This window comes from Aulostomus chinensis, chromosome 23 (assembly GCF_037954235.1).
Source record: "Aulostomus chinensis isolate RoL2024-O1b breed Wild chromosome 23, RoL_Achi_v1.0, whole genome shotgun sequence".
NCBI classification, from domain to species: domain Eukaryota; kingdom Metazoa; phylum Chordata; class Actinopteri; order Syngnathiformes; family Aulostomidae; genus Aulostomus; species Aulostomus chinensis.
The window spans coordinates 16,529,938-16,548,313 of NC_141342.1; the positions used below are offsets into that span (position 1 = coordinate 16,529,938).

At 41.5% G+C, this 18,376-nt stretch overlaps 1 protein-coding gene across 3 annotated transcripts in view; it reads right to left on the reverse strand.

Moving 5' to 3' along the window:
• adam12a (ADAM metallopeptidase domain 12a) overlaps window positions 1-18,376 on the reverse strand; it is an 82,839-nt gene that overhangs the window by 25,257 nt on the left and 39,206 nt on the right. For all 3 annotated transcript variants that reach the window (XR_015111680.1, XM_086196419.1, XM_086196420.1), the window contains exons 4-7: window positions 13,309-13,387; window positions 7,002-7,078; window positions 6,085-6,271; window positions 249-314 (exon numbers count right to left, since the gene is read on the reverse strand). Coding sequence is in view for 2 of the 3 variants with exons in the window: in XM_086196419.1 (XP_086052545.1) it covers window positions 249-314; window positions 6,085-6,271; window positions 7,002-7,078; window positions 13,309-13,387 (409 nt within the window). In the remaining variant the exon portion in view is untranslated. The remainder of the gene's footprint in view (window positions 1-248; window positions 315-6,084; window positions 6,272-7,001; window positions 7,079-13,308; window positions 13,388-18,376) is intronic.

Here is an 18,376-nt window from a genome sequence, read left to right on the forward strand (position 1 = left end):
CGCAGCTCTCTGGGAATGGAATGTGACATTGACCTCTATGTCTCAAGTCAGCGTGGAACACTTTTCTCCGCTTGGCCCTCTTTAAGATCTAAAGTCTCAAATTTGAGGTTATTCAGAGCACACATAAAGGAATTGTCTCATTTGTATGTGTTATGAATAATATAATGAAAAGGGCAAAAAAGGAAAAAAAAAAAAAGAAAAGAACAAGTAGACCCGCGAGATTCCTTCAGTTGCCATGGCCTGCCTACCTCTCTGTTGTCCGCCACGATGATCAGCTCCACGTACTTGGTTGTAGTCTGGGCGTGGCGTTTATGCTACCGGGCGAGGACGAAAAGTGAGAACACGAAGGAGAAAATATGACATGGGGGGGGGGGGTGACACAAGGGCAAGAAAGGGTGGAAAATGGGAGATGGAATGGAGGGAGAGAGATGAAAAAAGAACATTAGGAGGACCCATTTAACCACAGCTTGCAGGTAAGAGAACCCTAAATTTAGCAGGTAGCCAGAAATAGGAATCAGCTCTGAGCAATCAACTACACTTCAGGTCTGACCTGATACGAGCGCCTGAGGTCACACAGACCCCAAAGAACACTCCACAGGAAACGGCCTATTCATACAGTTTTGAAAATGCTTCCTGAACCGTGCCAGTACATAAACCTCAGAATTTTTGACACTGTTGGGAACAAGGTGGTATAAAATGTCCAAATGGCTCTCAGAATTGAGGGTTTTAATCTCTCTCGACTGATGATCTCTTTGGCCAATTCTAAACTTTGATATTTGTTATTTCTATATTACAGTAGTCTATCGGCATATTCTCTTTTTTTTTCCATCAGTAATTTACCACAAGAGAAAAAAAACAACAACACTTAAAACATTGTACAAGCATTGTATGCTTCATTGTTCATTCCAAAAAACGTTCTTTTAAGAGTAATTCTGACATGTTTATCTGTACTTTCTGTCTGATCAAAGTTTACTCTTGCACTTTTTTTTTTCCATGAAGCGACTTTCCATTAAAAATGTTATTTCAAAGGCAGCCTTCGTATTGCGAGATCTAGCACTGAAGAACCTCAAGTATCAGTTATCAGCCTCTATCACTTCCTAAAAATTGCTGTCATCCTTGAAAAAAATAACATTGCTCAGTCCCTATTATATTTATCTAATCTCTATGTCCTTAGAAACCAATAAAAGTGTATTTTTAGAATATTTCTGGAAATGAATACGTCATGTTCAACTGTTTCAAATCATTATATCTCAAAAACTGCTCCCAAATGATCAGAGATGTGCCCCAAAATCAGCCTGGTATTGTTGTGGGATCCCCCCACAAACAAATTTACATACAGTAGCCTCTTTGGTAGAGGTAATAAATAACATGAAAATTAGTGCATGGGATGGGGGATGGGGGTTAAATTACTATCTACACATTGTTTACAGATATGGTTTGAAAAAGGAGCAAGTATAGGGATCTAGAATTTGGGGCAGTTCCGAATGAGCGATGAATTTGGCCCACATCCACAGAGCAGCTCGCAGCCAACTGCTCACATGCTGCGTGTGGGCAGAAACTCAGGTTTCAAACCACTTTTTCAGCACTTCATAGCAAGGTTCTATTTACACACGGGCTCGCTCGCCGCTTGCCACACACACACACACACACACACACACACACACACACACACACAAGCATATCCTATAGTACCCTGCTGGCTAAGTGTTCTGCCTTCACACCATGGCCCTCTTTCAACCTGAGCCTCTTTATCCGTGCTGGCCTGGCAGCCAGGATCCTCTCTGCTCTTATCTGCCTCCTCCATAGATAAGCCAGAATGGGCAAGTGTGCTCCAAATGCACCCCATGGTGATTACCAAGTCTCTAGGAGGTGGGAGAGGAACACTATGTTCAATGAACTTTATAAAGAGGATACCTGTTCTTGAATACAATCAAATGAGTTACAGCTAAAGACACAGCTTTGCATAAAATTTTGCTTATCACTCATGCAATTTATTATGCTCATAAAATACGTACCACTTTAGAAACTACAAGTGTCTGCAAGTCTCGTGGATTTATACACAGGAGGTCATGTTCTATACACCACACGCTGTTTCAGTACTGATTAAATCAGGATACTAATGAGAGCTATTGTTTGTGCCGCTGTAATAATGAACATCCACTCTCAGTGCTTTCAACCATATTTCACAGTGGGGTGTCCTGATCACCCCGTAAATAATGCAGCATCAGTAACTATCTGGTTCACACTCAAACATGGCGGGGAGAGGTTTTACTCCTTAAACCTCGACTAGAACTGCATTAACAGAGTCTATCCGCAGTATCGCGACGTGTCTCTGAATGAAACAGCTTGGAAATGCAGGGGACAGCGGGCGTGCCTGGAGCGTTTCAGAACAAAACCCAACGTTAGGCCCGGACTACATTCGCTGATGAGATGGTAGCGCTCCACGTAGTTGCTGAAGCAGTCCTCCGTCACACATCCCACCTCCTTCTAAATGAACCACTCCAGCCTGCGAGTCCCATAACCGTGATATTTAAGGGAAAGAAAACAGAATCTGCGCTGGAGACCAGCCACATTTTTGTTAGCTTGCTCCCGAACTACGGTGTTTCAGCTCATAAACACACACGCGGCTAAAAGTTCAGATTTGATTGACAGGCGGATGTCATGATATTAGCAGCTGAAATTGGTTTGTACAATATTACTCTCCAGTATATAACAACATATTGATATTTGGTTAATGGAAGGAAAACTATGAGATTTTGATATAAAAACATTCTTTTTTTTTTTTTGCAATATCTTTTCCATATGTTGTTGAGTAGGTGAGCAATGTTACCATTGTGAACTTAACAGGTTTAGATGGAAGTTCTTCCTTTCAGCTCAACTTTAACACCGTTCACAGGCTTTTCTCTTCACTACATCCATATTTTGAGTGTAATTCATTTGCTTCCAAGCGACAAAAATAAACGATGGTAGCACTCTTACATTTCGTAATGATTCTATGTATTGATGAATGTAGGAAATATATTCTGGAATTGTTTTGGTCACAACAATCGTGTAGTTAAACTCTGATTATATAGCAGCTGTATCTTCATTCAGCAAAAAAAACCCAAACCCATATCCATACAGAGATATAATCAAAATCTAGTAAGAATGTGGGGTGCCTTCCAATTATCATGCTAAACTTACATGCTGGAAGAAAACTGGATTTGTCTGAGTTCTGTTTCATCCATATTCGTTACAGTCCACTTCAGAATGCATCCGTCCAAATGTTGTGTTCTGCCCTCAATATTCTATGTCAACTATCTCCAAGTACATTTGCATGTTGTCTTCAAGTCTGTTCAAATCTTGGACAGCCACATTTCCATGTGGTGCCGATGATGGAGATTGGCAGCCCCTGTCACTTGGCTATCATATCTTTTTACACGTCCGACTCTCATCATCCTGGGCGGGGGGCACTCTGCCAGCACCACTCCTTATCTTGAGACCCTCAAGCAGGACACCTCACAGCTTATCAAAGCAGCAGCGGTGCACCTCGACGCCTCTGTGTAGCACGCTGAAGGACTTCCTTCCAGCATATCTGCCTTCTGGCTGGACCTCTCACCACTGACATCCTTCAATGCATTAATCACACGAGAAACTATTGCATTTCCTGCATTGCACACTGCATCTGTCTTGATTTAGTCGATGTTTTCTCCTTTGACTCTGACATCTCTTGCTGTGTGAGGAGGCGCAGTGACTTGCCATCTTAAATAAATGAAAACGGGCCATCGTGATCAGATAAAGCATATTAAAATATGTTCTTGCGCTGGAGAAATCATCAGTATGAGCCTTTCTCTTAGTCGTATTATTCCCTTTGTTACTTTCAGCACAACACATTTGCATTGTGCTGTTGTCGGGATGTGTTAGCTTGTGCTGAGTCTTTTCATAGACCTCTTGACACCGAATACAATAGTTGGTAACCAAGCCAGCACTTTAATTAACTTTTTTTTTTTTAAAGAAACATGCTTTAATAAACATCTATTGCTTGAATGACAACGCGGTGCATGTTCTAGCCAGCGCAGCCATATGTTTGGCCTTCTTCCTCTAAAACACACCCCAATGTCAACATAATGAAATTAAAACATAAAAATTAAAAATCAGTTTTTGGGGAAATGGAAAGTCCCTGGTTTGGTTTGCTTTCCTTCTTCTGTGGGTTTCATTTCTTCCACTCCTCCAAGTGTCTGAGCAGATAAATCATCCACTCCTGCCATCCTTCAGCAGTCTGATAGAGATCACTAGCGTCTGTGTTTTCCACTTATCAGCTCTGATCATCTTTAAAGCCCGATTCAACTCTCAGGATAGACACTCTCCAGGATCATACCCCCCCCCCCCACACACACACACACACACACTTTTGATTTATCTTTCTGCTTAGAGGAGAACCAGAGTACGAGGATGGAGAGATGGGGATGGGGGGGGGGGGTCTAAAAAGCAGTGCTTAATTCTGGATGGACAGGTCCTGCTAGAGGCTTAATGTATGAGCACGCCTTCGTCTTCAGAGCAAATGTTGCCATTTAACAGTCGGTGTACTTTCCAAAGACGTTTATCAAGCCCAGCTCTCTTCTCTATACACTCCAAATGGACCACCATTAGATCAGATGAGTGAATCATTCATTTAATATACATCGCAAGGCTCTTGCAGAAGTTGCAATATCCAAATTGCAAACTTTTAAAACGGTTCCAGTAGTCTTTATATCTTAAATCCTGTGCTCTGATGGTCAAAATGACAGCTGCAAAATACATAAATATCACACATTCACCTTGAAGCGCCTTGAGTTATGGAGTGAAAATGCAATCTTTGCCGTGCAATGAAACAGAAAAGGTTTGTAATCAGTCATGTGGTTTAAGAGAATTGGCAGTGCAATTAAAAAGATGTTTCATTGCAATTCAAATATGCAAATTCAAAACATTCCTTTGCTTTCTCTTACGCAATCGGAGTGATCTTTTCATCACACAAAGACTCAACTTGAAATATTTCATTTTACACTGCAGTGTCAAAACCAGTTTTTATTGCCAAACTATCGTACTTGATTGCACTGTAATGATAAGAAAATAACTCTCACTCGCAGTATACTCAAAATACATAAATATTCAAATGGGAAACAGATAGAGAAGCTGAAACCAAGAGTTTAAACAACTCTAAATACAGTGAATTCAGCAAACATGAAGTTGCTTGGGAAATAAAAAAAAAACCCTCAAACAAACGAAAAATAATAGTTTCCTGGTTTGAGCGCGTACTTCCACCAAGATCTAATCTCATCAGGTCCAGACCTGAATCAAATCCTTCATCTATCTGAACCAAAATTCCATGCTAATCCAGAGCATCATTATACAGCAATCCAAAAATATAAACTTTATAGCGGCACTAAAGGAAAAGGTTGGCAATATTTGGAAATTATTCTTATAATTTTAATTTTAATTTCACGAAAATCCCGGAGAGTCAGAATCAGAATCAGAATCAGAATTATTCTGTTAATCCCCCGGAGGGAAATTCTTCAGTTAGAAAGCCCGTAAAAGTATGACAGAGCGATGAAAAGCGACGAAGAAGATTCAATATACAATTAATGATCTATCTCAGTCTGGACCAGCCATCCCAACAGCACACAGCAGCCAAGACACTTCCGTGGCTGAAGATAATGACGACACAAATCAGGCTTTGCAGGGCAACCCCATCAATCGATACACTCATGAGCAATGTTTGTAAAAAAGGTTTATTGATTATGACCCCTAAAGAGTTTGTAGAAATACGGTTTATAGATTCACTCGAGTAGATGGTAAGTAAACTGGGTTTTAATCATATGGCCTTTTCCAGACCCAAGTGAAAGTGGTGCGCATCTCTAAGCCTCCTTAAAGACTCCACGGGTCAAGGTAAAGATCACCCTGAGCCCGGCTCAAGTGACTCGGGAGACCCCTTCCCTTGTTACTGGCATTTCTCTGCTGTCTATAAAAAGCAAAATAAGAAAAAACAGAATAAAACTTGACTCGACTAATTACTAATCTTTCCTCTCAGTATTTGTAGCTGCAAGTGTGCTGTAGAACAGTTCTTACCCGTGCGCTGACAGTCTTAAAGAGGCTGGCGTCTGCATGTTCCACGGGGTAGGATATGTTCAAATCATGGCCACAGGTGCCAGGAGCAAAACTGAGATGTTCCGTTTTGTAGATCCAGTGAGTTCCATCAGCGTGATCAGTAGATGGTTCCAGTACGTAGGATCTGCCTTCTAGAGATATTAAACCTCTGCAGGGAGAGGAAAAGGTGCATGGAAAGATAGATACGGTTATGTTTTTTTGAAATTTCAATCATGAAATCAGCACAACAGATCTTAAATTCCCTGTTATGTTCAGCAATGTGGACAATGTTTCCATGTTCCATGCATGGTATGGAGGTCTGCCTCGTCCAACTGCGCCGGTGCTAAAAAGCTTACAGTACCTGGGTGTGGTACGGAGTGCTCACACCGGTGAAACAAACTGGTCTTTAGAGGACAAAAGTGCTTGTGTTGAGATGGCCCAGTGTTAGTAGACCCTTTTACTTGCCTATTAAAATCCCATTTAATCATTCCATTTGCAAGTGTTTTACAGATATTGCTGATAGTTTTGTATTAATAAAAAGGAGACAAAGGGACTTTAGGGAAATATGTTTTGGCCTCAGCTGGCTGGAAGGATGTGATGATGTCACACCGAGGGGAGAAAAACAAAACGCCGAAGGTAAAAGTCACAGACCGACACGTTGCGAGCAAAAAATGTGAGAAGGAAAGACCGGGCAGTAGGGTCCAGGTATTATTCTCAGAACTGTATTTGATTGAGTTAAACTAGGGGAAACAAATATTACTCTCTGACAAATGATTTACAGAGCAGAGACGTGTAGAAGAGCTATTTAAAGGTACGATTCTGTATTTGACTATAAAGGTATTTGATTAAGAGCAGTGGAATGACTGTCATGAAACTGAAACCAATTCTGGCACATTCACCTGACGCCGGCGCAGGTACTGATGCTGACATCTGAGTTGACGTGATGCTCTACCTCACCGTGGTAGTAGCAGTTTGCCTGGGGGAGCACAAACAATATCTAGATTTAAAATCCATGGCAGAAGGAGAACAATCAGTGCAAAAGCAATTTGTTCAGGTTTAAACACAATTCAGCAACGCAGGTCCCAGATGATATCTGTGAAATATGAGCAAATTAACCCGGGGGAATAGTCTTTTGCAGGAGCATTTCCCCCTCATCACCACAGGCTAATACACTGAAATCTAAATGCAGTGATTCCTATTTCATATCACAGTCTTTGCGTGCTGCTGCTTCCCTGGTTACCTACTTTCATGGACCACCTGTCAAGCGGCAATGGGGAGTAAAGAAAGTGAATTAAGACCATGTTTATTGAACCAGCCTTGGCAGTGAGAGGGTGGGGGAGGAAGTGTCTGGTTTATTGTGAAAACAGTCCGTCAGCCACAGCTGAGCGGCCTCGTTCAGGTGAGGTCTGACAGACATGCCCCTGTTCTGGAAAACAAGGAAATGTGAGTTTTCCAGCCTCTAAATATAGATTGCAGGCAGTAAATTTAAATGTTTGACTCCCTTCAAGGTAGTTAGCGGCTGCTAGCATGTTGAGGGTTTGAATGAGCGTCTAGTTTTTAAGGGGATCCTTAAATCACAGTAAGTCTCTAATATGTAGCTGATTTCAGGATGATCTTTCACATAAAATGATCGTACTTTAAACCGGCGTTGGGTCAAGAGCGCCGATTATTTTTGTTCTCAACTAAACAACGTAATAGCTTTTCAGCTCCTTACTCAGCAGCTGTTTTCGTCCCCAAACTCTACTGTTGTTTTACCGCTAAAAAACAGTAAAAAAAAAAAAAAAAGAAAAGCAAAGTATTTGGTGGTGAGAAACATGGCGCCAAAGGTTAATGCTGCTCTGTTGATGTATAATTAGCAGTTGGAAAGAACTCTTGCTCCTAAAAAAAATAAAATAAATAAAAATAAAATCACTTTTACGTCCTGCCAAATTTTTACCAGCATTTCAGAGTTAAGGTTTGCGGTCAACACAGCTTAAGATATTTTTATTAGCTTAACATTCTGATGTTTAATGTTTAATGTTTTTTTTTTTCCCTATGGCATAAAAAAGTCAGTCAACATCACACTACAAGGCTACAGGAGTCATATTGGACCATATAACCCATCAAGGCCAAAAACAGAAGAGGCATGAGAATAATTGTGGTGACGCTGCAGTCATGCACGAGTGGTGTAGATGATTCATAGCATGGTGTTAGCTTCTTGCTTGTAGCCATCGCATTTACACTTCAAAAATCATAAAAGTGGAGTTCATTAATGAAGATTGTGTTGTGAAGCAAACCTGTAAGTCTCAAAAATAAAATGATCCAAATTCTGATGTAAAAACCACGCAGGCTCTTTGGTGGAGAGCCACTGGTGATGCTAACTTCCACAGGAGCCTTAACTAGGTCCCTATGGCATGTTGTGCTGAACCTGACTTAAACAATATCACTCCTGTGTATGTTGTCAACTCTGTTCTACTCCCAGTGGGGATCTTTGCTGCTTTTCCCCCTGCCTTCAGCGCTCCTTGTGTATCCAGCTAGAACCCTTCGCTCCCTGGATGCAGGGTTACTTGTGGTTCCTAGAGTCTCTAAAAGTAGAATGGGAGCCAGAGCCTTCAGCATTCAGGCTCCCCTCCTGTGGAACCGTCTCCCAGTTTCAGTCCAGGAGGCCGACACCCTCTCTATCTTTAAGCGCAGACTTAAGACCTTCCTTTTTGATAATGCTTATAGTTGGGGCTGCTTAGGCTAGCCTTTAGATATGCTGCTATAGGCTTATACTGCTGGGGGATCTCCCATGATGCACTGGGCCCCTCTCCTCCTCTCTATCCTCCTATACTCATATGTGTTACTAACTCGTCTTCTTTTCTGGAGCCTTTGTGCTTCCCTACTTCCCACATCCCTGACTGCTGTTGCTGCTGGAGGAAGCTACAGACCTGAAGAGGCTCAAGCTGCCACCCGTAGCATCACCTGCACACGTCCCCGTCTGTCCATCAGTCTCTTCTCTTTCTCTCCCTCCTTATCTCTGTCCCTCTCTTTCCTTCTGTACAGCTGCTATGATCCATCTTTGTCTCTGCCCCGCTCTCCTGCTCTCTTTCCCCCAACCTGTCAAAGCGGGCGTCCGTCCCCACTGAGCCTGGATCTGCTTGACGTTCCTGACTGTTAAAAGGAAGGTTTTCGTCGCCGCTGTTGCAGGATGTGCTTGCTCACGGAGAATTGTTGGGTGTAAATTCATTGAAGGAGTGTGGTACTGGACCTGCTCTACTTGCAAAGTGTCATGAGAGAACTCCATTTGTGATTTGGCGCCATACAAATAAAACTGACTTGACTACGTGGAAGGGCAGGGAGATCCCTAGAGCAGAGCGCCAAATAAGCCTACTGCAAATTACTCAAGTCTCTTTTGACTACAGCATTCCTAACTGGAAAACACAGTTTTCGGGCAATTGGGGTTAAAATGGATAACCTCCTGAAAACAAAATAACTCATTCAGAGAACGGCGAAAATGTGGAACGTATTGGAAAGCCTCCTCCGACTTGGCCACTTTCCATATCTCTAGCTAGAAGGGTACTGAAAGAGAACAATCCATTAAAGCGAGGTAAAAAGGTGCAATGACTAGACAGCCCATTAGATGAAATATGAAATTTTAGTGTAGTGGGGAGGAGCAGGGCTGGATTTAGTTCACTGAGTTAATGCTATTGCCTCATATTTCTTTGATGAGATCATGACGGTGATGTATCGATGTGAGGGATATGAATAGACTTTTTTTCCCCCCCTGCTATAAGAAATGAGAGTAAAGTGCTTCATACTTGAAATCAGGGAGATTAATAACTAATACCCCTCCATTATTGTGGGTGTGGACAATACATTGTTTATCATAACTATGCATTTATTATTCAAGGTTAACTCTTGAATATCCATGCCAGTGATTCATATTCCCAATAGATGGCTTTTGTTACAACAAATGGCACTCGTTTATTATATCACATACGGACTAGGGTTGGATTTAATGTGAAAAGGAGAGGACTTAAAACAGAAGGAGGAAACCGAAGGAGGGTCCACTCACGCTAAAGTCATTCATAGCAGCAACACCTTGCCTTTGACTCACAACTGAACCCTCTAGATCCTTTTGCCCAGATCATTCTATCAGTCTCCTCCCTGCCGGTGGGACAAATAAATTAACTACGGATCAGTCTCACAAGATCTGGTTGCTTCCAGTAAAAAGACCCTCCCCTAGTTGTGGTCATGAGAGAGGAATGAGAACAGGGATGGGTTTTGAAGGGTATCCATGTTCCACAAGCTGGTAACACAGAGAGCAGGTACACTGATCGTTCACACAACTTTAAATCCACACGGAGATGAAGTGACACCAAAAAAAAAAAAAAAAGGGCAGGTGAAGTAGGTATGTAGCAAAAATCCTTCAAATCTGCTGATTTCTGCATGTAAGATGCAGAGTTTGGTTGCTTTTTTTAAAATTTGGAATGTATTGGACAGTTGGTCTCACGATACAAGAAATAAGGACACAATAATGAGGATTTCCCACTACTCTCAAATGTTTTATGAAGTCATAAATGAATCATTACATCAATGACCAAAAATGTAATGCTTATAACTGGACTACAGTATTTTTGTTTTGTTGCTTAAATGTCAAGGACATTACAGTACGATGTGCCAGGGAACTTTTACAACCACCAAGCAGCCTCTCTCATATTTCAAGTAATGAAACAATACCTCTACATACAAAATAAAAGAACACATCCCGCGCTGTTCTTCATGTACATATCTTAACAAGGAAACATATGTATCTGCTGCAGAAGGACCGCTGCAGATGTTTTATGAAAATGAGATGCACATTTGTTTATCCTGTTGTCACACGTAGCTTTGGATGACCGTCCACAGGAGCAGCTGGAAGCCACCGAATACAAATAATCTTCCATCCATCCAGAATCTATCCTGCAGGGGTCATAGGAAGCTTGAACCAATCATTGCTGCCCTCGGGTGAGAGGTGTGGTCGACCCACGACCGGTCAATCACAAGGCTGACATGTGCAGACAATGTATGGACAATTTAGTGTCAATTAGCCTTACTTGAACGATTTTTGCCTGTGGGAGGAAGTTGAAGCACAGAGAGAACACCCACGCTGGCACTGGGAGAACATGCAAACCTTATACTGGCTGTTAGGCTGGAACACAGTGCTAACCATGACATACCATATTGTTCACATTGTTGTAGTTGTGATTTTTTTTTTTTTTTTTTTTTTTGAGGGACTAGAAGCTTTATGTCCATGTGAGTGTGGGCACCTTTCGCTGTCTGAATAATGCATTCTTTAAATAGCAGAAAAAAATACGGGGCCTACCAGCTTTAGACTGAAGTTCTGTTGGTGTGCTGGTCCAACAATGCACCTCATCGTAGGACCAGCACACCTGTCAGCACACTGGGAGTGAAACAAAAGTTACAAACCTAGCAAAAACCCCTCCACTGGACTTCCTGTTAGCCATCAGCGTCTCAGGAGCCCACTGACCCATTATCATGCTCTTCATGCTTTCCTAAAATGTCGGCCAAGTCTGGTCAAGTCGCAGCAGAGATACACATTGCTCATTGTAGCGTGTGTGGGTTGTACATTATTGAATTACGGTAATCTCCTCTTTTTTGTGGATTTCAGCTTTAAGTGGGCCAGGCATTTTAAACACGGACCTCACAGGCTGATGTCTATTATTATGCATTCAGGATATTGGAACACAAATTACAAATGTAATTGCCTCTCAGACTGCATGATCAAATCCTCGAAATCAGCAAGCAGGTGGAAGCTGTGAGGCACAGAAACACTTCCACGTGGTCCAGCGTCATTACACTAATTCACCACTGTCGTGACATCTCTGAACCTGAGAATAAATACCGTTTCACACAGGGATATTTGTGGATTCGTTTAAAATAGCGGAAAGCAGAATGTATTTTGCTAAGGAAATCTTCGCAAAGGTTTAGGAAGACTGAAGATTTTTCACAGCAGTGTAGAGACATCAATTATTTATATATATGAAAAAGAAAACAAGAACAACAACAACGCACAAACTAGAATTATATTTGTGGATGTATTTGTCAAATACCATGTAAAGAAATATTCCCAGCCACAGTACGATACATGGAGACCGATTCAATTTGTGTCTCTGTGTAAAGCCCATAAACCTGGATCGATTTTAGAGAAAAATATGAGAGAAAGAAGTTATTTGATAACATTCATGGACATATTTGAACCTCACCTCAATTTAAAAGGTACACAGGGTTTCAAATGCAGTGATGTGAGGTGTTTCTGTCTGAGGCGCACTTTTCTTAGATGGTTTTAAGCGTATTCATTATGAAAGACTTGAGCTGTTTCTTAAAAAAAGAGTCTGTTCTCTGACCTCTGTCCGCTCTTTTATTTCATCAAATATAAATCTGACTCTGGAAATGGTTCCTCTCACCTCAGCACACTTCTGTATCGCGCTGGGTTGCTCAATATCTGGTTTAGATGTGATTCTGATTTTTTTGCATAAATGTTATTTTGTACCCTCCCTGACCCTTTTTGCAATAACATTTCACTAAACACAGTGATACGTCAGAAAACACACAGACATTTCACGCTATAAGGGAAGGGTGAGGCGATGTGTTGTTTGAGCTTGCACAGAGTTTATTCAGTGCATGTGTTCATGTGGTTTGGTGTTGCTTTGGGATTCGTGCTGATTTTTAAGCATTAACCTAAAATGTCCACCCTAAATCAACGTATCTAATTTGTTTGGTGGCGTGCGTGAATGGAAAAATACTACCGGCCACCCGATGTCATGTAAACCTTTTAATATATGTGGGTTCTCTCCAACTCTATTTCCTAAAACAAGCACAATATATCGGTTTAATTGAAATTTTTCACAATAAAAGCCTGAAAGAATTCTGTCCACAGAGGGACCAAGGTAGTGAGTTAAAAAATAGTGCTGTCCTACCTTTTCTGTAATCTAATATGTCATCATGTTTTCTGAAATGTTGTTGTTTTCTGAAATGTCATTGTGTTTTTTGAAATGTTGATGTGTTTCGACCCTCGGGGCCACCTTAAGAGGCTGACAAAGAAAAATAGTTCTACAAAAGGCCAACCTTGCATGAGAGCTGCTGGGTAGAGGCAAGAAAACATCCCAGATTCATGAGCACAAGTTTATTGTGACAGCTTGAAGAATATAAAACAGCAAAAATAAAAAGTGGTTAAAAACATACCGTGGCATTGTGTGAGCCTGTGACCGCACTGCCATCTTCCAGGTAATGGGTTTCTCTATAGTTTCTTGCAAACAGCCCCCTAAAAAGGATAAAAAAAAAGACAACAAATGCTTAGAAGTGACCCATAGGGGCTTCATTCAAAAAAAATCAATCACAATGTCTTAAAAAGCTCTACCACTGCTGCACCGCCATGGAAGATAAATAGTCTGATGTGATTTAAAATGTATCCTCGCTTTAGGAGGGCATAAATTGAATCGAGCAGCTGTAAAAAAGAAAAAAAAAAAAAAAGGAAAAGAAAATAGGGTGTTGTGACATACTCTATCCAGACACATAAAGGCATCACTCATTGTGATAGAGATGATTTTCTTATAAATAGGTGAAAGTAATGAGCAGATGGTCATAATAATGTGATTTGATTCAACATGTGTGAAAACTGAAGAAATCGTTACGGGTTATGATCAATAAAGTAACTCTGAGGCAATCGAGTGATGCATTTACAGTTTATATCTAGAAACCACATAAATCAACAACTGCTGCAGGGACACATGGAGGGTCAATATCATAAGCAGCAGCTTCCCCTAAGCATCAGTTATGAACTCCATGACATGAAAAACATGTCCTCCTGAAGTTATGGACCTTTGAGCAAACTAAGGAGTAAATCTAAGAGAGGAAGAGAGAGATCCCGGTTTGTCCAACATTGTACCGGTTTGTTCTGACACTGGTGGGAGGGGCTTGCGGTGTAAGTTTACACGTGTTTCTTGGAGAGTATTTTTGTAAAGTATAGTTATGTATTGATCTTTTCTTGTATTTTACTGTTTTTATATGTGGACCCCAGGAATAATAGTTGCTACCTCGGTACCTACTAATGTGGATCCAATCAAACAGAGTAATAAACACTGTCTTGGTTTCAAGCCGGGTGTCTGAGTCCCCGGTAAAACTGTACAATACTCCACTATTGGGTGCACAGATAATGTACCGGTCTACAGCACCTGCGTCTACAAACGTGGGGGCTGCTGGCTCGCCTTCAGTTGATTGGGCGTCTGTACAGATGCAGTTGGATGTGTCTTTGGGTGGGAAACATCCTGGTCACTCCGCTTGCCCAGTGAAAAGTTGCAGCGGACAACTCACAAGGTGAAAGAGGAAGCCTGATGTGGTCTACAGAGAGAGGCCGAAGGGGGCGGAGCTACCACCGTGGCAGCTTGGAAAATAGGTAGAGGACTGGCGATAGCTTTTGAATTTTGTGAAGGCTGTTTCTCATCTACAAATCATAGGAAAGTGTCATAACTGGCTGTTTTGGGCACTTAAATGACATCCATCTAAGTTTCTGGTCAAAGGGAAGATGCGATTTTATTGTCAAATTAGGTCAAACTCGTCAGTGCAGTTAATTGCAATTCAATTTTGGAAACCTGAACCGTCACTTTATTCAGAGGAACAGTATTTAAACATGGTGCACAACTGGTTGGCAGTTACCAGACAACAACCACACTTGACTCGGCTCACAAAGGCTCTTCTCACACACAAAAATACACTTTGTTGTAATGCGACTGTTCTACGGGGCAAGAAGAGGGTCACATCCCCCTGGCTCATAACACAAGGGTGTCACTTTTCTATTTTCTGACAGCAGAAATAAAGCAGATATCCTGGGCGCGACCACCTTGCCTGTTGGCATGTTAGTGCTCTCAAATTGGATATTTGACTTCCCCAATTTTCAGCTGCCTGAATGCACAATAAGCAGAGTGCACTGCAGGAACGACTTGCTGCAAACTGTCCAGGGATTCAAGTAGCTGATTTTCCTTTCTCAGCGATTATATATTCTTCAGTCACCACAGACATGACAACAGCAAGCTATCGCTGTCACAGCCCCAGTACAATGTTGGCTGACCGTCTTGTCACCTTTGTCGGGGTTATTGAGGACTCGTTCTGTCTCAGGCGTGAGGAAGGACACTCAGCAGGGGGGTGAATGATAAATAGCGGAGGGATCAACAAACAAGCTGTAATCCAAAACCCCCTCCTGGTTTGATTATTACAGCATAAACATGTATTTGTGTTTTTGATTTGTGGCAGCGAGGATGAGCGTGTCTGTGCCTTTATGCGTCGAAACCACAATCGCATGTACAGTATTACACTACAGGACACCAGCAGATGGTTGGCTGGTTTAAATGCTAAACTGTGGCAGATGAACAAACCTCAGCAGGCAGCTGGATTCTCTTACTGACCTCACCGCTGACAACCCAGCTGGGAGTGTCAGCTGTAACAAGTCGGGGATGGGGGTTATTGTGTTTGGGAGCCATGCTTCCCCACCCTCTACTTCTCCACTGAGCCAAAGAGCTGGTAATAATCATTGGATCAAAGCAAGGCCAGAGAGTAAAGAGAGCCAAATAAAATGATGTGTTTCTTCAGTCATAATTAGGTCTGTGCTCTTAGTCGGACACACAACCTCAACATCTGCCCACAACAGACAATTGCTTTGTGGTGTCTTGAGTCTGGGGGAGTGTGTGGGTATCAGACACCCATGTGTCTTCCATATGTAACATTTAGGATGTTTTTTGTGACTTTAAATGAGTGAGTGTGTGGGGTTTAGTGTCTTGTCCAAGACACAACTTAGCCAAGTCTGCAGAAAGCACACACAGTGCCTTCTCCCTTTTATACTGGATGTACTTCATGTCAGGAGATGATTAGTGCATGCGACTGCCCTCTAACCAAAGTTTGTGACACCCACAACTGAATGGACTCATCATTTCACAGGAGCAATTGAATGGAATCATGGAATCAACATTAGGGTGGTAATAAATAAGTTTTATGGTTTAACTTTCTACAAGGGCTACAGAACACCATCGATTCCATGTAAGCTTGCTCTCACTACACAATTCTGCCTTTTGCCAAGTTTGAACATGAAGGCTCCATTTACAACACAAAGAAATACAGTCCTGCCATCCGGACAGTTGATCACATATTCTGTCAGTTGATTTCCATAAATTACCCTCCAACCCAGTTCACTGTCACGTCTCCAAAACAAAGTCAAATGCGTGAACACATACTTGTCCTCTTCCTGTTTTCCCTGCTCCCACAACTCCTCTTGTACTCAGTCGCTTGTTCGAAACACGCAGGTGACAAATAAAATGACTGTGGAAGGTATTTGTAGATCCTTCCATAGAGGACACGCACTGGATGCTGCTCTGGCCCTGGCACTCAGATTTTAATCCAGTAGGCCCTTTTCACTGCAGTTATTTTTGACTTGTCAAAACACGAAAACCACAACATGAACATTAATGATGGTTTCTATTCATTTAACTGTCACTGTCAGCCATAAGTGAGCGTGCATAATAGCTAAACCCTCGACTTGCTCGACTAAAATTATATGCAGCCAACTTTTTGTTGTTGTTGTTATTTTCACCTGTGTTTTCATGGCAGGCATTTTGATTTGTCAGAACCGGAAGAAGGGTCAACACTCATACAAGCAAAAATGGAGACAAGAGCAGTTCTGTACTCACAGGCATAGTTCCCTCAAAGACATATTTGCTACCTCAGAAGTACAATATTGGTCTTCAGGTGGCAAGAAGTACACCTTTTGACTAATAAAAAGGACACACACACAATTGTAAAAGAGTATCTTCCCAGTGACAGGCGTTTACCGTAGGTATACACTCGTTTTTGAAAGCTGGTGAAAGATTTTCGGTGGACGTGCCACCATTTTTGAAATAAAAAATAATGGAATATCTTTTGGAGGACGTGCATTTAATCCCTCCAGTAAAATTCCAGAAAATATAAGTCAGCTGTTCTGGTGGCTTGTGGTGACACCAAAAAGCCTTTGTTTGATTTTTTCCTTGATGAAGTACGAAGAAAAAGAGAAAAGTGATCAGTCTTTGCAACAGCGGTTGCTAACAGAAACATCATTCAGACATGCTGGAAATAATCTAACATTTCTGGTTCAAAATGAATTCAATCCAATCAGGAAGTGGCTGGTAAAGTCATGTCAAACTGATATATATTACAGGCCAGTTGTACCATACCACAAAAAAACAAAAACAAAACTATTTTCGCAGCGATAACACACCCAACTCAGGGAGCAGAAGTGAAAAAGACATAAAGAGACAAACAAAAGTGACGGCTGCTTTGTGTAATAGCAAACCAGCCCAAGTTAGGGGAACTCAAACCAACAAACCCTGACAGACAGAGGTGATGTTCACTCAAATAAACAGGACTACTGGCTTCCTGGAAGGTAGGAAATTCATGAACGACCACTGATGAGCTTTCACCAAGCAAATATACCGAGTCGCACAGGGGGCCCGGATGTATAAAGAGTGTGCATGCACCAAACAACACCCCCCCACACACACACACACAAAACAGATGTTTATAACGGGAGAATGCGAGGTGAGGAGATGCACACTTCGGACTGCACACATATATTTTTCGCGTGTCAGGACTGATATGGTGTAGAGGAACGTATCAACAGCTTAACAGACTTTGCATTTCTTATCGCCGTGATTTTTTTTTTTTTTTCCTGTTTACATCAGCATGTGCTCCCTCTTCAACAGGTCATCTGAAAGTATTATCTTCACTCTGTATGCTATGAATAGCTGCAGCTGTGTATAATGGTAATGGTAATGTTTTCCTCGCGTTAATCGATGCGCTTTGTTTTTGCCTCTCATTTGCAGTCGGTTGCTTTTTTAAAACCTCTGCCAACAAAGTTGATAGTTTTTCCTCGTTCAGTAGTTTTCATTCCAATTCCAGGTCTGAGACCGTCAAATGAAACACATTTGTTCTTTCAACCTCTCCAATGAAAGTCTCAATTTCACATTTGGGATCGTACTTTCTCTTTATTATTGTTTTCAATGCTGTGTTCACTGCGTTGTAAACACCACTGCTATTGTACATGCAAATGATTAATTTGTTTCTTAGCGTTTACGTCCATTTATGGATAAAAGTCAAACTAAAATGAAAAATGCATTTCCTTGATCGTTCACCTTTTCGACAAAATAAGGCCAAAAAAAAAAAAGACGACTTTTTTGTATTTTTATATCAAAATCCTCATTTTCTCATCCTGTTTGGCAAAATACGACTCTTT